The 25634-nt window shown below is 41.9% G+C and overlaps 2 protein-coding genes across 4 annotated transcripts in view; one reads left to right on the top strand and one right to left on the bottom strand.

Annotated features, from left to right (window-relative positions):
* ANO3 (anoctamin 3) overlaps window positions 1-25634 on the bottom strand; it is a 204606-nt gene that overhangs the window by 21469 nt on the left and 157503 nt on the right. For all 3 annotated transcript variants that reach the window (XM_068147815.1, XM_068147816.1, XM_068147817.1), the window contains 4 exons: window positions 24692-24813; window positions 23392-23526; window positions 16615-16711; window positions 13964-14024 (listed from right to left, as the gene is read on the bottom strand). In XM_068147815.1, coding sequence (XP_068003916.1) covers window positions 13964-14024; window positions 16615-16711; window positions 23392-23526; window positions 24692-24813 — 415 coding nt within the window. The remainder of the gene's footprint in view (window positions 1-13963; window positions 14025-16614; window positions 16712-23391; window positions 23527-24691; window positions 24814-25634) is intronic.
* Window positions 2758-12411, top strand: MUC15 (mucin 15, cell surface associated). The gene is made up of 4 exons (XM_068147814.1): window positions 2758-2947; window positions 6436-7158; window positions 9333-9488; window positions 10502-12411. The coding sequence occupies exons 2-4, from the start codon at window positions 6474-6476 to the stop codon at window positions 10660-10662; spliced, it is 1002 nt and encodes a 333-aa protein (XP_068003915.1). The 5' UTR covers window positions 2758-2947; window positions 6436-6473; the 3' UTR covers window positions 10663-12411.

The raw sequence follows: 25634 nt of genomic DNA, 5'->3' as shown, positions 1-25634 counted from the left end.
TGGCGTACTCTTGATGACTTTGGCTCCATATGGCCACACCTCCAAGTCTGTTTACACTCAGATTGACTGCTGGAGGTTTTGCCTTCCAGGAACAGTGGGTCAGCACAGGCACCACAATGCAGGTGCATCACACTTCGCCAAGAACTTGGTCATCTTCCATGAGAGAACATCTTCCATAAGTCACTCAGGTAAACAGTTTTTACTTTTCCTAATGGACAAATGAAGCTGCTAACAAATAAAAGAGTGAGTGCACCTTCCCAAGCCCAATGTTGAGGAGTATGACTTTCGTACCACAGTAATAGACCCATTTTAACAGAACTGCAGCCTGTATATTTAAAGGCTTGTCATTTTCAAATATTATGTATCTATTAAAACAATCTTTATTCTGAAAAAAACAAAACCCAACAACTATTAGAAAGGCTTCACAGCACCCTAATGTGTAATTCTGATTCTAATATATCACTGGTCATTTAACTAATGTTGCATGAGATCCAAAACTGAATACAAACCTGAGCTGTTTTTTTTTCCCAGATCTCATGGTCAGTTTGTTAAGTGCATGTCCAACCAGACACAGCAACAAGTAACGCCTTGGAAGGTTGCTGATATGCACTGCAGAGGATGCTACATCCCAAAGAAAACCAAACCTCTGTCTTCCCTCCTCTCACAGTCCATCCCACCTGCAGAAGGCCATGTCTGCACCAGAGGCAGCTGGGCAAATAGCTGAAGAAGGGACTTAGGTCTCAAACAGTGTTTGGTAAGTTTCCTGTTTTGCACCAAACTGATGCTGATGGATGTGTTGTAGCTAAGCAACCAGCTAAGACAGGTCTTGCGGTTTTCAGTGCCTACTGACCTGGCTTAAGGGTGCTGGGTCATTGACTTTGAGGAAGGTCTTGTGAGATGCGATCCCTGAAATAGCCCTCTTGGCACACTGAGCCTGCATTGCACTGGACCACACCTACCATCGCCTGACACCACACCCAGCATGCATATTCGTGAAGTTTCCTGGAACTGGGCAGAGATTCTGGGACTTAGATGCTTTAAAAATGGTACCATCAGGAGCTAGAAAAAAAGAATCCCTTCCCTGGAACTCTCTCCCACCACCAAGTCATCAGGAACAACAGAGGAGGACTCCTCTCTTCAAGTGACAACAGAGAAGGAAACACTGGACCCACAAGGCACTGTTGGTCCCTCCACGGTGGTGCAATCTACAAAGGTACCTTTGCTTATATTTCTATACCTTTTCTATCATTCTTCCTTCCCTATCTTGAGCCTCTTTTTTGATAGTAATAAACTGTTGGACAACATTTGAGTTGTTTGTGTCACTATCTAAAAACATGTACAACCCTCCAAGCAAATCGGAAGGGGTCACCACCTCACACCACACAAATAATTCACTTCACTAAAAGGGCTGTTCAAAAGGGTAGAACTTGATTCATGTCACAGAAAACCTTACCCACAGCAGTACTCTGAAGAAAGCACCACTAGTTGCTCCCATACAAAACCCTCCTGCATCATTCATATCCTCAACATTTACCTCAGGGGTAAGTTATGAAATAGTATTTGCACTTGATTCCTTCAACGTCTGAAGTGGAAACATAACAACATCGTGGCATTCCACTCAAAACAGTCACACAGTACTGAAACATTTCTGAGTTGCTCTTCACTACATACCAGCCTAAAATAAATATACATAAAGGATTAAAGTAAAAAAAAATAATACAAAATCATGTGCTAAGATCATATATCATACAATATATCCCTGACTTCCTCATTCTTACTCTAACCCAGTATTGTTTGGATAAAACCTAAAGGGAAGAGTAAGAGATGTAACATTCAGATTCCTAGCTGGTTATGTATTCCAAAGTACAAATTAATGACATCTGATAAATTCAAACCAATTTGGATAGGTTGCCTTAAATATTGCAACTGTGAACATATTTTGAGGGGGGATCAGACCAATTTCTAGCAGCATGTTTTTTCCTACCAGAAGTCATTTTGCTGCTCTGTTTTGTAGGAGACATGCCTTTGCCAGTTTTCAGTTCCAAGTGTACCACAGGAAATTCTGTGATCACACAGAATCACAGGGGTTGGGACCTCAAAAGCTCATCTAGTCCAACCACTCTGCCAGAGCAGGATCACCTAGGGCAGGTCACACAGGAATGTGTCCAGGCTAGTTTTGAAAGCCTCCAGTGAAGGAGACCCCACCACCTTTCTGGGCAGCCTGTTTCAGGGCTCTGTCACCCTCACAGTGAAAACGTCTTTCCTTATGTTCATGTGGAAACTCCTCTGCACTCATTGCCCTTGTCCTATCATTGGACATAACTGAGCAGAGCCTGCCTCTGTCCTCTTGACACTGCCCTGCTCATCTTTAGAAACATGAATGAGGTCACCTCTCAGTCTCCTCCAAATCTAAAGAGCCCCAGCTCCCTCAGCCTTTCCTCAGAAGGGAGATGTTCCACGCCATCATCTTTGTGGCTTTGTGCTGGACTCTTTCAAGCAGTTCCCTGTCCTTGAACTGAGGGGCCCAGAACTGGACACAGTATTCCAGATAATCAGAAACTATCTTCTGTTAAACTAACAGCTGCATAGTACCTGGAACAATACTTTCTGTAGTTCTCAGAAAACAGTCACCCCTCTGAAACACCAGTTCAAAGACTTTCCAAGGATTATGCAACAAGCACTGCCTACCCACTTTACCATAAACACTGCAATTTCTGTGGCCTCTTTAATGACAGAGCTCTGTCCTGAGAGCAGCGGAGTCGGTTGGGCTGGTTCCAGACGCGAGTGAAGGGCTGCCCCACCTCACCTCACCTGTACGGTGCGTTCCTGACCGCTGTCGCACTGCCACATCGATTGTACCTCTGCTCAGCTCTTCCCACCAGACTAATTGCACTTGGGGCCAGAGCTGCATTTCAACAGGTTCTCGCACGTTTTGTAGAGCTCAAAGGTAAGTCTGAGGGGGGTTTTATGCTTATCAGTGGATCTGATTATTAATTGTGGTGTTCTTTTACATAGTGTTTGAGGAAGCAATCGCTGCTGCTGTACCCAAATTCTGCTCAGAGTGTGTTTCTGAGAAAATACCAGAAAGAAGAACAACTATTTTGTGATTCAATCATTAAAGCAGAGAAGTAGCATTCATAAAACCATGACAGTTTCATACTTGTCCTCAGTGCATCTTTAGAGTCCTTATCAAACAAATAGAGAACTTAGCACAGAGTCTAAAGCTGGGAGGGGCGTTGGTGGTGAAGGGAATTATTCCATGTACAACACTTAATACCAAATTTCTTCAAGGAAAGGTGTTGCAATATTGTTACTGCTTCTGCTGACTTCAGTTGTACCAAAACTGGAGAGGAAATAAACACTTGGGACCAGAGCAATTAACACTTTGTCAGGTTGCTAGCTAGTAATGAAGGGGGAAAAGTAATTATAGGATATGAATAATTGATATTCCTCTTTAGAATTCACTAAAACCCTAGAAATTATTTTCTTAGCACAAAGAATAAAATATATTTAAGTTTGAAAAATTAACATTCATTGTTCATTAAATTTAGAAGTGTCTCATCCTTGGGGAGCAATCTGAATTTTAGTGCAAAATGCCATGGGAGCAAAAATTCAATACGTAGGTGGAACTATCATTGCTATTATATTCCACCTAGTTTTGGATCACTGATGTTAAAGGGAAAAACAAGAAAGTCTGCTCTATGATGCCTAAAAAGCACATTAAGTGTTAAAGCTCTGCAAATATGAACAGGTTACTCCAGACCACAAACCTCAAAGATGTTTCATTAATAATTTGCTCATCATCTCACTGTTTCTGACATAAATGGATGCATTTTCTAATCCCTGTAAAGGAGGGAAACAGTGCAAGGGTTAACTCAATGACATGTAAACAAATGAATGTGCTTTGAATTTACAGTTCTGAAAACTGTATTCTCAATCCATGAGAAGCCAAATGATTTTTTTCCTTGAGAGCTGAGAGGTTTTCCTTGACAGCTGAGAGATTGCACCTATCACTGGCAGGTGCTGGGTTGTGTTCAGGAAATATAGAATCACCAAGGTTGGAAGAGACCTCAGAGATCACCGAGTCCAACCTGTCACCACAGACCACATGACTAAACCACAGCACCAAGTGCCACATCCAATCCCCTCTTGAATACCTCCAGGGATGGTGACTCCACCACCTCCCTGGGCAGCCCATTCCAATGGCTAACAACTCTCTCAGTGAAGAACTTTCTCCTCACCTTGAGCCTAAACTTCCCCTGGCACAGCTTGAGACTGTGTCCTCTTGTTCTGGTGCTGGCTGCCTGGGAGAAGAGACCAACCCCATCCTGGCTACATACTGCAGTGACTTTATCATGTCAAAAAAAATATCTATTTTTAAATAGTTAGGATACCACTAGATATACATTGATATGAAATTCACCATATAAGAATTTATTGGGCCTTTTTTTTTCTCTATTGCAGAAATATTCAGTGCAAATATGGGCAGCTTAGGGAAAACAGAAAGCCAGACGTAACATCAATGCAACCTCCATGGTGAAGTCCATAGAGCCAGGAAAGGCTGATTTGAATGGGACTTGGGTTTCACCTAGACTGGAGGTGTGTTGATGTCCATCTGTGGACACTAGTAGCTTCATATTGAATACTTTTTGCTGTAAAGCACCTTAAATCTTTATTAATAAGAAAACAACCTTCCAGTTTATCTCAGTTAAAATAGGGAAGTCTGTATGACACTGCAGCCTCCTCAGAATGGTATTAGGATTTTAATCCACATCAAGAGTGCTTTTAACCTCATTCTGATTATTTCTGCCTGTTAGCTTTTGGCTTACACCACTGGGCACTCCTATTGGTAAGCTAAGCAATGTGCTTCAGGAGAAAAATATAGGCTGTGTCTCGAAGGGTGTTCAGTCAAAAGGAAAAGACTGTCGAAAAGTCAGAGTAAATCACTCAAAATGTGTGAAGAATGAGTATCAAGATCTCAGCACCTCTACAATTCTCTTGCAAATGGGCAGTGTTTCCCAGTAAAGACACAACCAGTGCCTACTCGACTGGGGTTCACACTGGCTGGAGGGTCATTTTTATGGGAAACTGCATTCACATCTTGGTAAATCCCTTGAGTAACAGCCACCATACCTCTTCATAAAGCCATACACCAAAGGAGAAATTTTAGTCTTTTGGGGGGCTTTGTTTTTTGGTTTTTTTTCCTTTCCTATCCAGTTGTCAGGACTCAGATGAAATTTTACTCTAGCAGCACAAAAGCAAATGCAAAATGCAAAATCCACTGAAGAAACATTGTGGTGGTCCTCCCAAGCAAAACCCTCCTTCTTCATGCTAAAACGGAAAAGTTGAGCTCATCTAGGCAATTCAACTGCAGCCTAATGCCATACCAGTGTTATTTCTGCTCACGTCAGGCTACACCTACTGCACTGATTTTTGCTGAGCTGGTACCGAGTAACGTGAATCTCAGTGAATCATAAAGTGAGAAGTTTGGGCTTCCCCCCCCATTAATAATCTGTTCATAGCTTCCTGAAACACATACTTGACCACCTGATTTAAGGCCTTTCTCCAGGTATGTATCTCCTTTCCTCAGACAGTAAAGCACCTGCGTACATGGATACCTTAATTAATCAGTGATGCTGAAGATGTAACTTCTTATACTTTTTATTGTGCTGTCACATGAAAGGTTATGCGTGGGACTTGCTAACTGCATGATCTCAACCTCATACACAGAAAGAACACACACCCCTGCTAAAACTCCCTGGATATACTGTGCAGCATACCTACTACAATCATGTCACTTCGAGTTTTTCTCACCCTTCTCAATCTAGCAGTTGAAAAATTAATGACTAATACATTGATTCCAGTTCCCTACAGGAAAAGAAGTTTCCACATCAATTCAGTGTCATCAATAAGCCCTGGACAGATTTAGTTTTCAGTTTGTTTCTCTTATGACACTCAGTGCTCTGTACATCACTGCACATCACTGTGTATCACTGTACATCAAACACAGATCAGCTTTCAGGGCTACCTGTAGCAATTATATTTCTTTGTAGTGGAGCAGGACTCTTCAGCATGCTCGTGAAGTTGCTGCCTGCCCAGAAAACACTGCCTTGAGCATGCCATCCAAATATGAATCATTACCTTATTCTATAGCAAAGTGGTTCTGAACTATTCCCTTCTGAGAATGAGGCCTGTTCAGGATTTTATAGAATTTTTCTTGTACAAAAAGATTTTGCTGACAATCAGCATTGGTTTAGGTCATTCTTCAGGTCATTAACACATAGGGACAAAGTTTTCAGCATCAACATGTGACAGACTAGTGAGATTTTTATAGTGTAACATTAACTGTGGTTTTTTTTACCAGCTTATTTGGATCTTAACCAAGCAGCTTTGCTGTGCAACATAAAATAACAGACAGCTGTGAATTTCTTGCAGGTTCTGTATATAAAAATACAAACTTTGAAGTCAACACCATGCAGCCCTCCTGTGGAATGATTTTCATTTTTCTGCTTGCAAAGCTGCAATGGAACAAAAGCAATACTGAGGGCACAGAAGTAAATCTAACAAAAAATGGAAATAGCTCAATTACAGATAACTATCAGCCTACAGTGCAAACACCTCTACAGAGCTTGGCTCTGCCTGCAACTACTGCCATAAACCCTTCTGCCATCAGTCATGCTGTACCAACAGCTGCCAAGGCCAAAGAAAAACTAACTGAAAGAACAGTGACGAGCAGTTGGCCAAACAGCGTAATCCCGAGGTCCACTGATGCCACCACTTCACCTTCAAATGTCATGATGGTATCAAAAGATGGAAGAAGTTCTGCCACAAACTTCAACAGAATTCCAATGTCTTCAGCAACCATTACAACAACAGGGAACTTTTCTGGAGAGACCAAAAGTGCTGCAGTCACTTCTACTTCCACAGCAACACCAAGTACAGTCATCTACAGCACCCCTTCAGCTGTGGCGCTCCCCAGTGATAATTCTTCATTCAACCCCACCACGTTGTTCCCCACTGGTTTAGCTCTGACATCACCCCTGGTAAACCAGGACAGTCCTACACCAGACTTCAATTCCACTCAGCAGGCAACAGAGCTGAATCATAATTTCAGCTACCTTTCTACTCCTGCACCTCATTCAAAAGATGCCAATGGAGGTAAGCAGCAAAGTGAAGAACAACTAGTTTATAAAATCATAGTGCTGCAAATCAAACCTTCCTAGGAAGAGAAGGCTTTTAGAATAGAATAGAATGGAATTAACCAGGTTGGAAGAGACCTTTGAGATCAAGTCCAACCTATCATCCAACACCATCTAATCAACTAAACCATGGCACCAAGCGCCTCATCCACTCTCTTCCTAAACACCTCCAGTGATGGTGACTCCACCACCTCCCTGGGCAGCCCATTCCAATTGCCAATAACTCTTTCTGTGAAGAACTGCTTCCTAACATCCAGCCTAAGCCTCCCCTGGCACAGCTTGAGACTGTGCCCTCTTGTTCTGGTATTGGTTACCTGGGAGAAGAGACCAACCCCCACCTATCTACAACCTCCCTTCAGGTAGTTGTAGAGAGCAATAAGGTCTCCTCTGAGCCTCCTCTTCTCCAAGCTAAACAACCCCAGCTCCCTCAGCCTCTCCTCATAGGGCTTGTGCTCCAAACCCCTCCCCAGCTTTGTTGTCCTTCCCTGGACACTTTGTGAGATTTGTGAATTAAGAGGTGAGCTGGTACAGATTAAAACTAAAACTCACTCAGAATAAAAGTCCCTTTTCAAAATTATTTGTTGTTAACTTGCTTGATTAACACTTCCAGGAGTGGGGGAACCTCGTGATAGGTATTGCCCATTCACACTGGAGTGGAGCTTCAAGGTAGATGTGTAGAAATAACAATTAAATCATATAACCTGTCAGTGATTGCTCATTGGAATGGGCTGCCCAAGGAGGTGGTGGAGTTGCCAGCATTGGAGGTTTTCAGGAGGAGACTTGATGGGGTGCTTGGTGCCATGCATTAGTTGTTTAGGTGGGTTGGATTGGTTGATGGGTTGGACACGATGATCTTGAAGGTCTCTTCCAACCTGGTTTGGTTTATTCTAAATAAATGGTTTATTCTAAATAAAACTTAAATAAGTTCAGAAACTTTTGTGACCACAGATGACTTCTTATAAATAATTCCAAGTGAATTACTCATTATGCATTCAATTACCAAGTTGAGTATGCGTGGGGAAACAATGGAGCATAAAACTGTCATGGCACGTTTTCTATCCTCCTGATCTGAATCAGGTCTTCAGCAAAATAAAAGGGAAAATTAAAGACAGTAATTTTTTTGCTCTTAATTAGCTTTCAAGCTTTTAACACAGGACTGAAAGGCTTATCCATCACATCCAGAAGAGTACAGTTTGTACTAAGAACTGAAGGAGCATCAGCCTTTCATCTTTCCCACCACAGATCTAATAATTACAACGTACCCGATTTCAGATAAGATGACTGAGAAGGAAGGGAGGTGGGAGAGCAAGTTCTCTTCCAAGAAAAACAGAATACTTTGAAGAAAAGTTTTAAGAAATCTGAGGGAAATGTTGGAGGAAGGTGGTTTATTCTGCTAACCAAATAGGTGCAGAAAGCATTACCGGATTTTGTACCTTGCATACTGAAATCCGGGCTCTCTAAAAGTTAACTGCTTGAAATTGGCTTAAATACTTACAAACAATTGCATTCCCAGAGTGATCAGTGCTTATTTCTTCAAACAAAACATAGTGCTTGATTCTGCAATTAAACTCGGAAGCCTTTTACTTGACTACAACTCATTTAGCCTTCTCTTTTTTTTTAAGCCCAGTTATTGCCTTCTTTTACAACGGCAGAAAGTTTATGCAGGGAAGCTCGTTTAGTCACTGTCTCTGAAGTGCTTCAGATCCTTGATCCAACATCTACAAATATGTCAAGGGTGGCTTGACAGGTCAGGAGGATGAAGCCAGGTTCTTTTCAGTGCTACCCAGCCATCGGATGAGGGCCAATGGATGTAAACTCAATCACAGGAAATTCCATCTCAACGTGAGAAAATAAAATAGAGAGTGGCAGAGCGCTGGAACAGGCTGCCCAGAGAGGTTGTGGAGTCTCCTTCTGCAGAGATCTTCAAAACCTGCCTGGATGCATTCCTGTGAGACCTGCCTTAAGTGGTCCTGGTCGACAGTGGGGGTTCCAACCCCTAGCATTTTATGATTCTGTGATCCTTGGTCTCCCTCCACAAAGCCTTTGACTGCTATGAAACAAGAGTGAAGTAGCTAATCTTACAGATTTATTATTCTCATTCAATGGCCTCTTTTTCTTTTCTCTCTTTCCCAGACAAAACCAACAAAGGAGGAGTAATAGGTGGTGTCATTATAGGATTCATTTTGGTATCTATATTAATTGGTGTGATTGGATACTTTATATGTGGTAAGAAGAGGTCTGAGTTGTTTTCCCACAGACGGCTGTATGACGATACAAGGAACGACCCCGGTAAGGAACAGCAGAAGGGGATTACGTGGGAACATTTTTATACTCCTGCACAGAGCTGCTTAAGTAATCTACTCTTATTGAACTGATAGGAATTACATCATTGGCTCCTGTCAAACTAATTTTCAACTAACAGCACTTTGTTATTTTTAAACTGTAGCTTATCACTTAATACTCCCTTTAACTCTATGTCCTCTCCTTACAAGTTATTTTTTTAACCTCTGAGAGAGCAGGAAAAAAATACCCAGTATGAGTGAACCTCCTCAAATAATTGCAGATGAGTTTCATAGTTTCATAGTTTCATAGTTTCATTCAGGGTTGGAAGGGACCACAAGGATCATCTAGTTCCAACCCCCCTGCCATGGGCAGGGACACCCCACACTAGATCAGGCTGGAGTTCAAAACTATGGCTCAAAAGCTCTCCCAAACTTTAACTAGATGCAAAAGGCTGAACTCCTTACTGATCCAACTACAGTTACAGAATGAGAGATGAAAGGATATCTGGGGTTTAGGAGTAAAAACATTTCAAGAGGTTTAAAAAAACATTGCTTTCGTCTTCCCCATGAATAGACATAACTTGTATTAAAGTATTTTAAAGTGCATTAAAGTTTCCAAACATTTGTATCATGCTCCTGGATTTCATTTCAAACTGTTTAAACAAACATTAAGAGGCTAAACACACTTTTTTTTCTTCTTCTCTCATAGAAAATCAAGCGAAATAAAACTCTGGCAATTTGCCTTTTCTGGATTAAATACAAGTGCTGTAAGGAGCCAGATCATCAGATTAGGATCTAGCTTTGCAAGCTGACCACCCATGTAGTGCTGAATGGGTGTAGCACATGCTGTCTTTAGGAGATCATGAATCAGGGCCTTCAAGTTTTGCTCCCCTTTATGCAAGAAAGTGGTTAACTGGGTTTAGCTGCCAGGGACTGCTGAACTAAACCATGAGGTATCCAGTGTATGGAGGTAAGAATCTTTCAAACAATCCAAACAAAGTATTTATATTACCCTTTCAGTTCTCCACTTAGACAACTCATTGGGACCATACGATACGACTTTTGGATATGCAGCAGATGACAAAACCAGCAGAGGAGACAAGGCAGAGGAAGACAACGCAAGCTGCCCATCTGCCAACATTCCTATGGCTGACATGGCATCATCCCACCCTTCACCGTAATGTTTGCTTCAGATGACATTCTCACCTGTTTCCTACATGCTTTCATTTATCTTACAGCCATTACTGTGCAAACAATGCCTTGGACAGCAAGGGGAAAAATATTCAACAGGCAGAGCCCAGCAGCAAAGCATCACTCTTCTGCTGTGTAAATAAGTGACTGACCTATGGTCTTCCTGGAAGGGTATTATCATTGCTTTCTTAGAAATAATATAGACAGTTAGCACCCAGGTAAAATTCTGCTGTGTGCAAGTTTGGTGAAGAATGCAGACACTCTAACAAAGCAAAATTTGACTAGGATTGCAGTGATATTTTAGCATCAGTAAAAAAAGCCCAAACCTACAGTTTACTACCTTGAGGTAAACTAGTCTGTCCAAACATAATTCTTGATAAATACCTCAGGGCATTACTTTACCCACTCTACATTTGTACTTTTCTTAGTAAGTACAACAAAAAGACTTACATTTACTTGGATTACTCAAGGGTTGAATTTGCTGGGGAGAATGGAACTATCATATAACATGGACTTGATCTTTGACTATGAGAACACAGAGTTGAAGTCGCTATTGAAGGGAAAATAAGAAAGCAAACTTCTGTTCCTCTGTCAAAGTGATCTGTTTGCATTGCAGGCTAGACCTGTATTTGGCATGGGTTGGACAGAAAAAATACTTAACGTGAAAGGAAAGGAATTATGTCTGCCATGTATACACGTGCTCAAAAGAGCAGTCTGGTTTTGGCCAGAAAAACAGTAAAATTATTGCAGTATAATGCAAATAATTGCAGTTGCCAGCCCTGTCTAAATAGAAAGGAAAAAACATGAAAAAGACACAGATGTGAAGGCATAGAATAAAGAAGGGGAACTGCAGACTCACAGGATACATGCTTGTTAGTACAGTCTGTTAAAACCCTAAGTGTGGAGACTGCGGATCATGGTGATGGAGTTTACCTCACTAACTGGCTGTGAACACTGCAATGCAGACTTGTTTGGTACATGAGTAAACTACTTTCAAACGCACTCCAGAAAGAAACAATGGCCTTCACACTGCAGAGGAGTAAACCAGGTATTGATTTTGAAGTATTTAAAAGACTAAAGAATTGAAGTGCTCAGTTACGAAAACAGTACATTTCCCATCAAAATCAGAACCTGATTCCTAACACAGCACGTTGGACAGCAGACTGAAAATCTGAGACACATTCACCTATGAGATTATCACTCTGCTGCTTGAAAACAGACAAATGAAATGTTCAGCTCCCATCTTCCTTGGCACATATTATGCCATCTTTCCTGATAATGGCAGAGCAGTATCACATAAGCAAACTTCCATCCTGAACCCAGCTGAAAATGGAAAGAGCTCTCTCTAAGGAGAGCTCAAAGACAAGAGATTGAAGAAATGCTAAGAAGCCACAAGTGTTGTCTGGTGACCACGTGGCCAAGTACAATGTAACTTAGGAATTTATGACACTAATTGTTAGTAACAGCAGTGCAGAAATATCACTGAAGGAAGCAATCAAAGTGTGGCCTTCAGTTCCATTATGTTCATTTTTAACAATCTGGTGATGATTTTCCCATGTTTGTGCATGGGCTGGTATTGTCTCTGTACTTCTTCAATATTTTGCTACTGTTTGTATATTGTTGGTTTTGGTTGGGTTTTTTTTTATGCTTTCACCAGACCAGCTTCCAAAATTTGTGACATTTGTTCATCCTTCAAGTTAGAATCACTAATGCTTACTCAGAGCTATTACATAAATAAAGCTGGTCTCTAAAATTGCCAAACTCTGTGCTGAATTCAGTTTTATGCATGCAAACTGGTGTTATTTTCTCAGAGTTTACATAGACAAACATTTACATTGGTAGAATCAATTATCTCTTGTTTTAAAGCCAGCCTTTTCCTATTTTCCAGCAGCAAACACTATTAATTCCAGTGAAAGCTAATTCCATCAAGCATTTCATGCTGGAACCATTACATCCATCTTGTACATCACTGTAACTCTGACCTTTCAGAGAAGCAAGACTGTTCTTCATAATACCTGCTCATGGATTCATAGATTTGTGGAATGGTTTGGGTTGAAAGGGATCTTGCAGATCATCCGGTTCCAACCCTCCTGTCATGGGCAGAGATGCCTACTAGACCAGGCTGCTCAAGGCCTCATTCAACCTGGCCTTGGACACCTCCAGGAGGGGGCATCCACAACCTCCCTGGGCAACCTATTCCAGTGTCTCACCACCCTCACTGTGAAGAATTTCTTCCTAATCTCCAGTCAATATCTACCCTCCTCAAGCTCCAATCCATTCCCTCTTGTCCTGTTACTAGAAGCCCTTGTAAGAACTCCCTTCCCAGCTTTCTTGTAGGCCCCCTCCAGGTACTGGAAGGGTGCTATAAGGTCTCCCAGACCCTTCTCTTCTCTGGGCTGAAGTGCCCCAACTCTCAGCCTGTCACCACAGGGCAAGTTCCCCTCCTCTAGACCCATTCCAGCAGTTCCATGCCCCTCCTATGCTGGGGACACCAGAATTGGGTGCAGTACTCCAGGCGGGGTCTCACAAGAGCAGAGTAGAGGGGCAGAATCACTTCCCTCGTCCTGCTGGTCACATTTCTTTAGATACAGCCCAGGACAAGTTTGGTCTTCTGGGCTGCAAGCACACATTGCTGGTTCATGTTGAGTTTTTTATCAACCGGCACCCCCAAGTCCTTCTCCTCAAGACTGCTCTCGAGCTACTCCTCACCCAGCCTACATTTATGCCTGGCTTGCCTTGACCCAGGTCCAGGGCCTTGTTCAACAGTGACCTCTGTGTGTACCACACTGCTTGGCTTTGTGCCTCATGACACGATGTGTGTGATGCCACAGTGAACACAATGAGATATTCAGACTGAACATTTGAATATAAGTATTTAAATTGCTGTAAGCACTTAACATCAAACCCTTCCTATACCTCCCTCTAATTAGCTCTCACAAAAACATTCTCTTTTATTCTAGGAGAATTCACTACAAGACAAGATTTTTACAGTGACTGCAGATCAGTAGATTAACCTACACATTTGCCTTTCAAAAGACTTCTGCCTGCAGGATGTAAAATGCAGGCTTACAGGCATTTAAAACACTCAAGATGGTCATTACATGAACGATAAAAAGTATTATTTTCACCCACTACTAATGTAGAAGTTGAAGTGACAAACAGGAAAAAAGAAGTTTGTGTGGCAAAATCATAATCCTTCTTTATCAAGAGCTGGAAATCTCCCTTTACCCAGCAATCATATAAAAGGGTCAAGTGAACCACAAATACAAAGAAAATAAAAGAGGGACTTACCCCAAATTGCCATGAAAATAGCAAAGAAGACAGTCCCTCCATTGTCAAACAGATGTGTAACCTGAATAGAAGAGAAATCCATAAGCAACAAATACTATTGCCAAGCAAATCAGATCTTTTGCCCCTAGAGAATCCCAGCCTACATAATTGGTAGCAGGAGCTAAAAGCTAAGCATTCTAACCAGAAGTCCTACTTGCACGTTTCTTTTTCCAAGCTTTGTGCCTCTCTGCCTTTCAGCATAAGCTGAATTCTGCTTTTGCAGACCATCATTCCATGCATCTCCAGTCTATTTGTTCCACAGACACTAAAGAGCTGTCCATCTCCAGACAGCCTAAAACTTCCTCCAGAGCTCTGCTCATACTGTGACAAAGTCAACCTCAGCATTTTGCATGTTTTCCTCTGTTTTTCATTTGCTTCCATAAAGGAAAAAACAAAATAAGCATGAGATTGAAAGTGTGAGAGGTGAACAAAAATCTGATTCATATTTTCAGGTTTGAATGTAGACCTGTGTGATGATGTGATTTTGGATACTCTGCTCAGGAAAAGTGCATCTTTCCAAGGGAACAGAAAATGAACCAATCAACCAAATATAACTAATGTTGCTAGAAGTAGAAAATACATATTTGCCTCCTCATCTAGCCTTCTCTTTACAAAGTGTTTGGGTGAAAGTCTTTCAGGAGCACACTCAGAATTAAGGTTTAACTGTCTTAAAGGTTAAATGCATAGTCAGAGGCTCTGTGTTGACCAGAAGCCCCCATGCAGAAGTGAATTGTTGTTGAATCTGGTGCTGGTCCCTCAGCATGTCTGACTGATGTTGTCATCATCATACAATACTTCAGGTACTCCAAATCCACCCTGGATCAACACCCTGCCACAGGGCCTGAGGGCAAGGTGTACTGAATGCAGGACCAGCCCAAAGAGCCCTAGGGCTCCACACTAATCATCCACGGATCAAAGCGTCCACTTAATGTGGACAAGAATGACAGCGTGGGCATTTGGCAATTCAGATTACAACTCGGGTATTATCTGCCTTTCCCTTAAATTATAACCTTCACTTCACTGTGGCATTTTTAAGTGGAAATGGAATAAAGAGGGAGGGGATGAGAGGAATGGGCAGTAGCAAGAAGGAAAAAGGAATCTTTTGTATTTTGTCTCCAGCTTTACAGAAAACTTGGCACAAGAAACATTTGAAGTATATGATTTTTCCAGCATTAGTTTGTTCTGTCTGAAGTGCTCCTCTAGAGGGAAACTTGGCAGATATTTAAGAAAGAAACCCTGAGATCAGTTTGAGTAACATGAAATATGAGCACAAGGGCTATGTAAAGGAGGCAGGTCCCACGATGCAAGCATGTCTGGGGAGATAAACTTCACTTAAAGGAACTCACTTTTCCTAATGAACTCAATGCTTAGCTACTCATATACAAAGAGCTATGTGAAAAAGGACTAAAGCACTTATTTCACAGTAAGGGTGCTGGTGTTGGAATGAATGAGGAGGAATAGATTCCCTTGCATATCAGCTCTGTGTTTCTGCGGCAGCAAGACAGAGAAGTAAGTTACGTTCCCAAAATGACAAAATCAGAGGGAAATGCTGACAAACTCCATCTCAGGTAGAAGAAAGTAAGCAGGAAATGCCATTTCCTTTTCCCAGGGAGCAGATCTGACATCGTATTTTTAAACATGTTACTTTCACTTACTGATATTACTAACAGTGCTTCAGAAAGTACAGAGGAACACTTCACTTGAAATCAGACTGTAGTTTTCTAACATTACAGATTGTTTCTATTCCCTAATTTGGGTGCAAACACAGTGGAAGTGCTGACACATGCTTGAATATGTGCTGTTCAGCTTGAGCAGCATGGTAGCACCCAGCAGGATCATAATCCCTGCTGGAAACCAGACGGTTCCTAGAAAGAGGATAATGACTGATGCTGCAGCGAGCTTTTCCTTAGAGAGAAAATGGTGAGTGAAGGCATTACAGTCAGAATCTCTGTTACATGAAGCCTCATTGATCTTTTTGTTTTAATTCTTCTTATTTTTAACTTTATCTTTGCCATTGGAAGAAAAATGCCAAGGTTGCATTTGGAGCATTATGAACATCGCACGCCTGAAAACAGATTGCTCACTTGAAAACACTCCACATATACAGAGGTGCAGATACACTTGTGGATATTTAAGTTTAAAGCACAGCTTCTTGAGACAAAATATTTAGTTGGGTAAAATCTTTGCATTGGTTTGACAGACCAAAGCACATCACAGGCACATTATGCTAGAGAATTCCTTGAGGAGAAGCAAAAAAGTCGATTTACAAAGTAATTGTGAGCAAAGGAAACAGAGGAAAATGTTAATCATAGAGGAAAGTAGGAAAAAACCTTTCAAAAAAAACCATGACTCTAGGGACAGTGTAGGTTGATGAAAAGAATAAGGATTTAGGAAGGAAATGCCCACAGAAAGTAGAACAAATTTTAGAACAATCTCTGATGATTTCAAAGCAGTTCCTTATGAAAAACACAAATGACAAAGGCTGAAAAAAAAAACCCTCAGTAGGGAAACAAAATGTTTTGCAGGAATCTGCTGAAACAAGGGCAGCCATTACACAATGACAGTGGATCTCTAGACAAAAATTATCTTAATAGCACTAAGAAAATGATTACCTTGGCATATATGCAGCTCTCATTGAGTTTCTGTAGCGTGCAGTTGCGTTCACACATAGGGCACATGATGGTTTCGTTTGCCTCGCAGATCTCTTTGCTTTGGTACAAGACAGGAAAATACAGGTTATAAAAAGGCTTTTAGCTTTCATACAATCATTCTGTGGTTATGCCACTTGCAGTTTCTACTTGTTAACAGCATGCCTGCACCACAAAACTGGCTCAATAAAATAGAAGTGAATGTTTGGCTTGAAAAGCCTAGTCCCAAATCAATAGCCTGAAAACTGAGCAGTATTTTTGGGCATCACACAACACTTCTCACACTTGTGAATAGCCTATTTGCTCCCAAATATCATGAAGAGAAGAACAAAATATTGCTTATTACCTTGCAATCCATTTACTGTGTATTTTTCTAAGCAATGTAAAAGATACCAAAGAGGATGGACATCTCTGCTATAACCACACTGATTTAATTCAGCTTTTTCCCAGTTTACATCAGCTGAAGGTCCACGCCACAAGATGATCACATGGACATTCAGATCAGTTGGTCACATGTGAAAACCCACTGATGGGGATTTCTGGCAGTACTATTTCAAGTCTTTGCAGTTTTATTTCCTACAGAAGAACTTACACATAGTATTAATAAAAAAACCCCACACTTCAATACCCTGTTTTAGGGGAAAATATATTCAAGGGACATTCTGGTGTTTAAGGATCTAAGATTTAGAAATATGATTCATAGATTCACAGAATGGTTTAGGGTGGAAGGGACATTAAAGATCATCTAGATCCAACCCCCCTGCCATGGCCAGTGACACCTTCTACCAGACCAGCTTCCTCGAAGCCTCATCCAACCTGGCCTGAAACACCTCCAGGGAGGGGGCATCCTCCCTGGACAGCCTGTTCCAGTGTCACACTACCCTTACTGTAAAGAATTTCTTTCTAATATCCAGTCCAAATCTCCCTTCCTCAAGCTTAAAGATATTGCCCCTCATCATGTCACTACAAGCCCTTGTCAGAAGTCTTTTCCCAGCTTTCTTGTAAGACCCCTTCAGGTACTGGAAGGTTGATATAAGGTCTCCTCACAATTCTCCTGATTGAACAGCCCCAACTCTCTCAGTCTGTCCTCAAAGGAGAGGTGCTCCAGCCCTCTAATCATTCTCATGACCCTCCTCTGGACATGCACCAGCACCTCCAGATCCTTCCTGTAGTAGAGGCTCCAGAACTGGATGCAGTACTCCAGGTGGGGTCTCACCAGAGTGGAGTAGAGGGGGAGAATCACCTCCCTAGACCTGCTGGCTATGCTTCTCTTGATGCAGCCCAGGATGTGATTTGCTTTCTGGGCTGCAAGTGCTCATTGCTGGCTCATGTTGAGCTTCTCATCCACTGGCAGCCTCAGGTCCTTTTCTTCAGCGCTGCTCTCAAGCCAGTCACTGCCCAGCCTATCTCAGTGCCTGGGATTGCCACGAGCCAGATGCAGGACCTTGCACTTGGTCTTGTTGAACCTCATGAGGTTGTCATGGGCCCACCTCTCCAGCCTGTCAAGGTCCCTCTGGATGGCATCTCTTCCCTCCAGTGTGTCTGCTGCACCACACAGCTTTGTGTTGCCAGCAAACTCAACACCACTGTCCATGTCACCAACAAAGATGTTCAACAAGTCTGGTCCTAGTACTGATCCCTGAGGGACTCCACTTGTCACTGACCTCCACTTGGACATGGACCCATAGATAGGGACCACTGATATTCAAAATGTACTACATCATTAAGTGTCTTGACAGAGACAAAAGAGAATTACCAGAACTGCAAAAATGAATTTTAAGGTGAATTTTAACTGCATTGAGGAAGCTTCCCAAAGAACCTCAGCAATCGCCTTTCCCTGTCCTTCAGCAAAGTTGACCTGTCTGAAATGATCCTCTGACATACCAGGAAAGCAGCAGTCTAAAAACAAATACCTAGAAAGCCCCTCTAATTTGTTTTAATAAACATTGCTCTTTCACTGACTCACGAAAGCTGAATTCCCAGTTCTAATACTGTATGGAAGATTATGCTCATTTCCAAATGAGTGCATCTGTTAAAGCCCTTCCAACAAAACAGCAAACATATTCTGGTTGCCTAGGTGCCACTTTTAGAGCCTTCAGTCATACTTCACATAACACTGGAATCTCTACTCCCCTGAAACCCTACAGCATAACATGGATCTGACAAATTGTCTTAAGCAACCTTTAATCCAGAATGAGCAGAGCTGCAGAGTAACAGAAATGTTGGAGGGTGTCACATCAGATCATGTTCTTCCTGGCATTTGCATTCAAATGATTAAGCACAGAAAAGAATTCTTTTAACAGTACGTTATAACGGCTTGGCAATAATGCAACCTGTTGTCAAACACAAGGCCAAATCATAGTGTACTTTGAATTTAAAATGAACATTATGAATGCTACATTTTCTGTATTATAGATCTGGAGTTAAAATCTGGGTTTGTTTTTAATAACATCTGCAGTTCGATGCAATTATGCCGACAGTGATAGGTCACATGCTTCAGCAGTACTCTCCAAGGCAGTAACATTTGTTGCAGGAGTGTTTGTGACAGGTGCTATGTTAACTGCTACTGCAACTCACATCCTCAGTAAAGCAGAGCAAAATAAGCTTAGAAAAGATGTTGAGTTGCTGGAGTGTGACCAGAGAAGGGCAACAAAGCTGGGGAGGGGTTTGGAGGACAGCCCTGTACGGAGAGGCTGAGGGAGCTGGGGTTGCTCAGCCTGGAGAAAAGGAGGCTCAGAGGAGACCTTATTGCTCTCTACAACTGCCTGAAGGGAGGTTGTAGCCAGATGGGGGTTGGTCTCTTCTCCCAGGCAACCAGCACCAGAATAAGAGGACACAGTATCAAGATGTGCCAGGGGAGGTTTAAGCTGGATTTTAGGAAGAAATTCTTCATAGAGAGAGTGGTTGCCCATTGGAATGGGCTGTCCAGGGAGGTTGTAGAGTCGCCATCACTGGAGGGGTTTAGGAGACTGGATGGGGTGCTTGGTGCCACAGTTTAGTTGATTAGATGGTGTTGGATGATGGGCTGGACACGATGATCTCAAAGGTCTCTTCCAACCTGGTCCATTCCATTCCATTCCAAACTCTGTGACCAGCTGCTGACACCATAGTCTCAGTACTCTGAGTGACCTCGGGGCTGGGTTATTCCAAACACACACACTCAAAAGCCCTTCACTCCCATGTGCTTCCAGCATCACTGACAGTCTCATGCAATTGTTTTGTGTCATTAAAAACATAATTAATTCTTAACCAGGTAGAATGGGGATGTTTCTGTTTGTAAACAAGGGACATACATGTGTGCTTACTTATAATAGTGTCTGGTCCCTGAAGTGAAGCCCATTCAGGGCTTCTGTCTTCCCATTTATTTCACCTTTCTCCTCCCTGTACAACACACTTGAGTTACTGAATGATTCAACCAGGCTTGAAAGCTTATTGTTTCCCTCAAACTCTAACTGAAGGAAGGAGAGAAAGACTATGAGAAGGGGCAAGAGGCAGTGTAAGGGGGGCACTTGCCCTGGGAAAGGAACCACAAAAAGGAAGCCACTGTATTCCATTTCCAGCTAACTTGTGACAGTGCCAGATACAGAGCATCTTTCCTTTACTGCCAGGCTGAGATGAGGTCGTGGCACAGGCAGAGATATACATAGAATCATAGAATCAATAAGGTTGAAAAAGACCTCAAAGATCAAGTCCAACCTGTCACCCAATACCTCATGACTACTAAACCATGGCACCAAGTGCCATGTCCAGTCCTCTCTTGAACACCTCCAGGGACAGTGACTCCACCACCTCCCTGGGCAGCACATTCCAATGGCTAACAGTGAAGAACTTTCTCTTCACCTCCAGCCTAAACTTCCCCTGGTGCAGCTTGAGACTCTGACCTCTTGTTCTGGTGCTGATTGCCTGGGAGAAGAGACCAACCTCCTCCTGGCTACAGCCTCCCTTCAGGTAGTTGTAGACAGCAATAAGGTCTCCCCTGAGCCTCCTCTTCTCCAGGCTAAACAATCCCAGCTCCCTCAGACTCTCCTTGTGGGGTTTGTGCTCGAGACCTCTCAACAGCCTCATTGCCCTTCTCTGGACACATTCAAGAGTCTCAATGTCCTTCTTAAATTGAGGAGCCCAGAACTGGACACAGTACTCAAGGTATATGTATATAAATTTAAATACATGCAGACAAAAAAGCCAACTAGTGTCAGGACAGACTGAACACAGAGCAGAGGCTGGCAGCTGTACACATTGTAAGCAAGATAATGTAACTTCTGGATGGGACATCATTCTGCATAACACTTGAATTATCACTGCATCAAACCTAAGGCTGGCATCACAAGCTGCAGTAGACACTGTATGTTATTTACTCCTTTGCTGCTGAAACTGTGCTGGATCTCAAAGGAAAAGGAGGAAAAAAATAGTTTTTCTGGTTGCAGTCACCAGAGGGGGCTCACAGCAGCTCCCAGCGTCTGAGGAGTGAAGGGACATCCCCTGAGGAAAGCACCTTCTCCAAAACCGAATTTAGTTGTGAAGTTATGGGACACAGGACAGGTGAAACCCAGAGGTTTTGACAGAATTTACCATCCACTGATCCTAATAACAGACACTAAGAAGATGAAACCTTTTTCACATGAAGTAGTATTGCATTGAGCAAAACCGAATCTTGAGCAATGTGGCAGTTGTGGCATTGCCATACTGCCCTGGAACTTGGTACAAATTCCTAACTAACATTGTGTTTCCTGTGTCTTGATTTTGTCAGAATAATGTACTCAAGTCACTCTGTTTTCTCCTGAGGGCTGCTGAATGTTGCATTTGCATACCACAGTAGCTGCCATGCTCCAAATCAAAGGATGTGTTTTAAACTGGTTATAACTGTTTATTTAACAGTTTTCTTTAAGTGACTGCAAAAACACCAGATAAATAACCTCACAGTCTCAGAATATGGCAAGAATAAGAACATTTAGGTTGTACAGTCTGTCTGCCTACTAACAGATTACTCCTGTCTGCTGTAGGTAGGAGGTTGCTGTCTAATCCTCACTAACCCTTTCCAGGCTAGGTAAGCAAATATGGCAAAGAGCAGCATCTGTTATCACTGGCCTTTAGAAGTGCCTGAGTACACAAGGTGATACAGAAAACATTTACATTTTATCAAGCCAGTCAAAATCAGCTTGAGTTAGTTAAGCTGTGTTCTTGAACCCATGCCTCACAGCAGGGCTTCCTAATGTGGTCACAGCATTGCACCGGCACGACAGTGCTACGTCACGACTTGGGATTTTGGGTTTCTTGGAGCACACCCCAGTTGCCAACCATTTCTCAGTTAGCCTCCCCCTACACTCCTGCAATATACACCCTGCAACCTTCTGCAAGCAAGATAATTGAGTCTCTCTGCTAAAAGATCTAAGCAGGAGTCACATCAGTGAGACTGCTTGGGAGAGGTGTCTGACACACATACAAGCACATAATGGCTTGCAGGTTGAAAAATTAAATTGTTAGAAATTCTGCTCCTTCTCTTGAGGAGTGTTAGTGCTGTACCTTTCTCTCCCACAAGGAGTGCCTGAAATATTAAGCTATATCTTGATAATAGTAGATTATGGCCCTTTGTTCCCCTCCCTTGCTGAAGCGGTGTTGCTGTACATGTGAAGAATATGATTCCCAGCTCTACAGTCCCTGTGCTCTAAGAACAGGCTGATCCTCTACATCACCTCCATTGCATTTGAGAGACATTTACTGTGGAATAAAAATAAAAACTAAAAATCCTAATATAGAGACCAACATCCTAAAGATAGCTGAGTTTCCTGGCTGATACATTAATTTCATTTAATGCAGTTTGAAGTTGTAAAATCTCTTAGGAGTTTGCTGCACAAAAGCAAGGCTAAAAAGAAAGCATTAATTACAGCACTGCAGAATGTAACAGCTCACTGTGAAACAGAAGATAAAAGCAATCCCCTACAGAAAATGCAGAACAGTCCTATCAAAGCCCAAGAAACAGCACTTCACATGAAACCTACTTAGAGCCTAAGCATCCAACTTCTTGGAGAAACAGCTGCAATTGTAAGAGCATTGATACTGTTGTGTCTGATGACATCTAATGGAAAACTTTGCAACAAGTTGTAATAAGTGCATCCTCTGAAACAGTGCCTAAAAATGTAGGTAGTCCCTAACTCAAGCACCTGCATCACTATTGCCAAATTGACCTAACCCCTTCCTCACAGCAAAATCACAACAATGAGAAACTTGAAAACTAGGCTCATCTCCCAGGGTTGTAATCTCCCCACAGCTGAGTCTCCTGGCTGCGGTCTACTCTGACAGAGTACAGACTTGTTAGACTCAAGGTCTGCTGCTATTAATACAGAGAGAAAACAAAGGCACAGGCAAAATTAAACTGCTGTTAAGCAATTGCACTACACTCTGGAAGTTACAGGCAAAATGGAGATAAAGAGGGAGGATTTCTGACTTTTTTCACTGCAGTACTCATTACATAAGAATTGGTCCTCTCTGTCTTTCCTTACAGATAGAATGGGGAATCACAGCAGATGCAGCGGGCAGAGCACTTGCTGCGAAAAGACAAACCCAGCCTGATGCAAAGCAGATGTACAAAGTGGATACACTTGACTGAAGAACACAATGTTGTATTTAGTTATTTTTACATAATTATCATATTGGAAAAGTGTTTCTAATTTTAATAACGATCTGAGATGTACCAGACTGCTCTTAATTTTCAACAGGCTATTATGTATTTAAATGAGAGTTTACCTTACTTGGCTGGAATCCATTGTAAATAATCCATACAGGAAAACAAAGAGCCCAACCAGTGCAGCAGGAATGAGCATTCCAGTGTACCACCCCAACCAGGCAAAATACAGTCCGATTTTCTCACCAAAATATCGCCTACATGAAAAGGAAACACATACATTGTTTAAAGTTAAAATTTGGGGTGACCTCTATCTTCACAGCAGCAGAATAGCTCCAATGATTAATTACAAGTCTATGGCAAGATTGTGGTCAGCTTACCAAAATGTTTTCTTTCAGGCTAGCATAGTATTCCAGTGACAGTAATTGCAGAGTATGTATTTTGAAAGGCTGCAGCTGAAGTGCTCTGCAATTTTTATGTCCTTGCAGTGACTAAGTAGATGCACTAGCTTCAACATTATTAATTGCAGGACATCTTATTTGTACACACACACACACATATATATATAAACAGACAAAAATATTCTGCAAAGGGATAAAAGTAATTTGCTATGACCTCAGTATTCCATTGTAAAAAGTATTTCTGAGAGACAACAATGCAGCGTGGCATATTTCAAACTAATAATAGAGAAAATGATGGACTGAAAACACAAGTTGAAGACTGAGCTGAGTATAAGCTGCTAGAAAAGTGAAGCAGCAGCGATCAGAAAGTCAGTCAAGGATAATACTACTGGAACAGCACAGAATTGTCCCCTGGCACATGCTTAGCTCCACAGTCTTTAGTGGAACAATAGTGGGTTGTGACTGTCAGATCACAAATAGAAACTGACAGCAAGGAAAAATGAACTCCTGGTATTCAATGTCAAAGATGAGGAAAGGGAAAACCACAAACATTCCCATTATTTAACTTCAATTCCATACATCTCTCTGCTTTACAATTGGTAATCTACAACATTTATTACAAGATGCATAAGCAGAAGTTTATTTAAACCCACATGGACATGTAAATATTAGCTTGCATTTTGACTCCACTGGATCTGATAACTCGTGACTGTCCTCTCTGCTCTCAAATGTGTTCTCATTAGGGGCAAGTGTCTCAGATCAACAGACCACATCATGGGCTTGTCTTTTAAGTTTCACACTGCAAATTCTGAAGCAGCTGGATCTACCTGCCTTTTAGGCAGCCTCACTGGAAATTAACAGCCCAAAAGACTCCCCCAAAGAAGCGACTGAGCACTTGTATCTTATCTGTTAACATTGGGTAGCTACATATGACAGGAATACACAAGGAATTTAGTTAGTGTGGTTAAGAACACAGGCTGTTTGTATCACAGAAACAAACTACTCTTCAAAGTACTAATACCTGATTAAATCAAGAGGTTGGTATTTGTACCACATTCCCCACCGTGCCCACCGCTCATATAAGAGGTGCCTATGGTTCTGGGCTCCGTGTGTTTTGATGGGATGTCTGCTTTTGTGGCTTCCCTGAAAAACACCAAGAAATAAAAGCACATTACAGGTCACTAGGGGAAATACAGGCATTTTTCACCTATTTCTAATAGGTATTTTTAATGTAAGTGTTCCCTATTTTAAATAAGTAGGTCTATTATTATGGACACCTCTAGGACCTGCCATCCAGAGCTAACAGGTAAGCTTGACAGAAGAGATGCGGTCACATATGCTGCTGCAAAGACCAGTTTCTCAAAGACTTAACAACAGAAGTACTGCAATACAAGACTATAAAGAACTAAGTACAGCATTTCTATTTCCTTAGTATGCTTTCAGCCCTTTCAAAATGTTTCCTGAGATGTCTGTGAAATCTTTTTTCCCTTCCTAGAAATTTTAGATATTTCTGGTATGTCCACTTCGTTCTCTCCTAGACATTTTCTAGGGCTTTAAGTTCTGTTTAAAACTACAGAAAAACATATGATTTCTGTGCTGTTTTCTAAGATGATGGGAAACAACAGAATTGGCACTATTTTGAAGCTACATAGGACTCTCAGAGGTATTAAAAGCAAAACACAGACTCAGTCTGACAAAAAAAGGAGTCCTTCCAGGCCACAGCTAACATTTGCAGGCCACCTGATGGCCTGAAATAGCCTCATGTCTGTGGTTGAATTTTTTAATTGTTAGATCTGCTAGAACCATCCTAAGCAGAATCTCTTATATCTGTAATTTCAATACAGTTCTGAAGCAGAACATCTCCTTTAGCTGATTTCCTGCCCTCCCCCCTCCCCCCAAATAATCCCACCACTCAGTCATGCTAAAGAAAATCTTTTGTCAAATAACTTCAAGTAGGCCAAATA

This window comes from Melanerpes formicivorus, unplaced genomic scaffold (assembly GCF_026170545.1).
Source record: "Melanerpes formicivorus ecotype bairdi unplaced genomic scaffold, bMelFor1.0.p_v2 SCAF_16, whole genome shotgun sequence".
NCBI classification, from domain to species: domain Eukaryota; kingdom Metazoa; phylum Chordata; class Aves; order Piciformes; family Picidae; genus Melanerpes; species Melanerpes formicivorus.
Note: the sequence above shows the minus strand (reverse complement) of the source record. Positions and strands in the feature narration are given on the sequence as shown.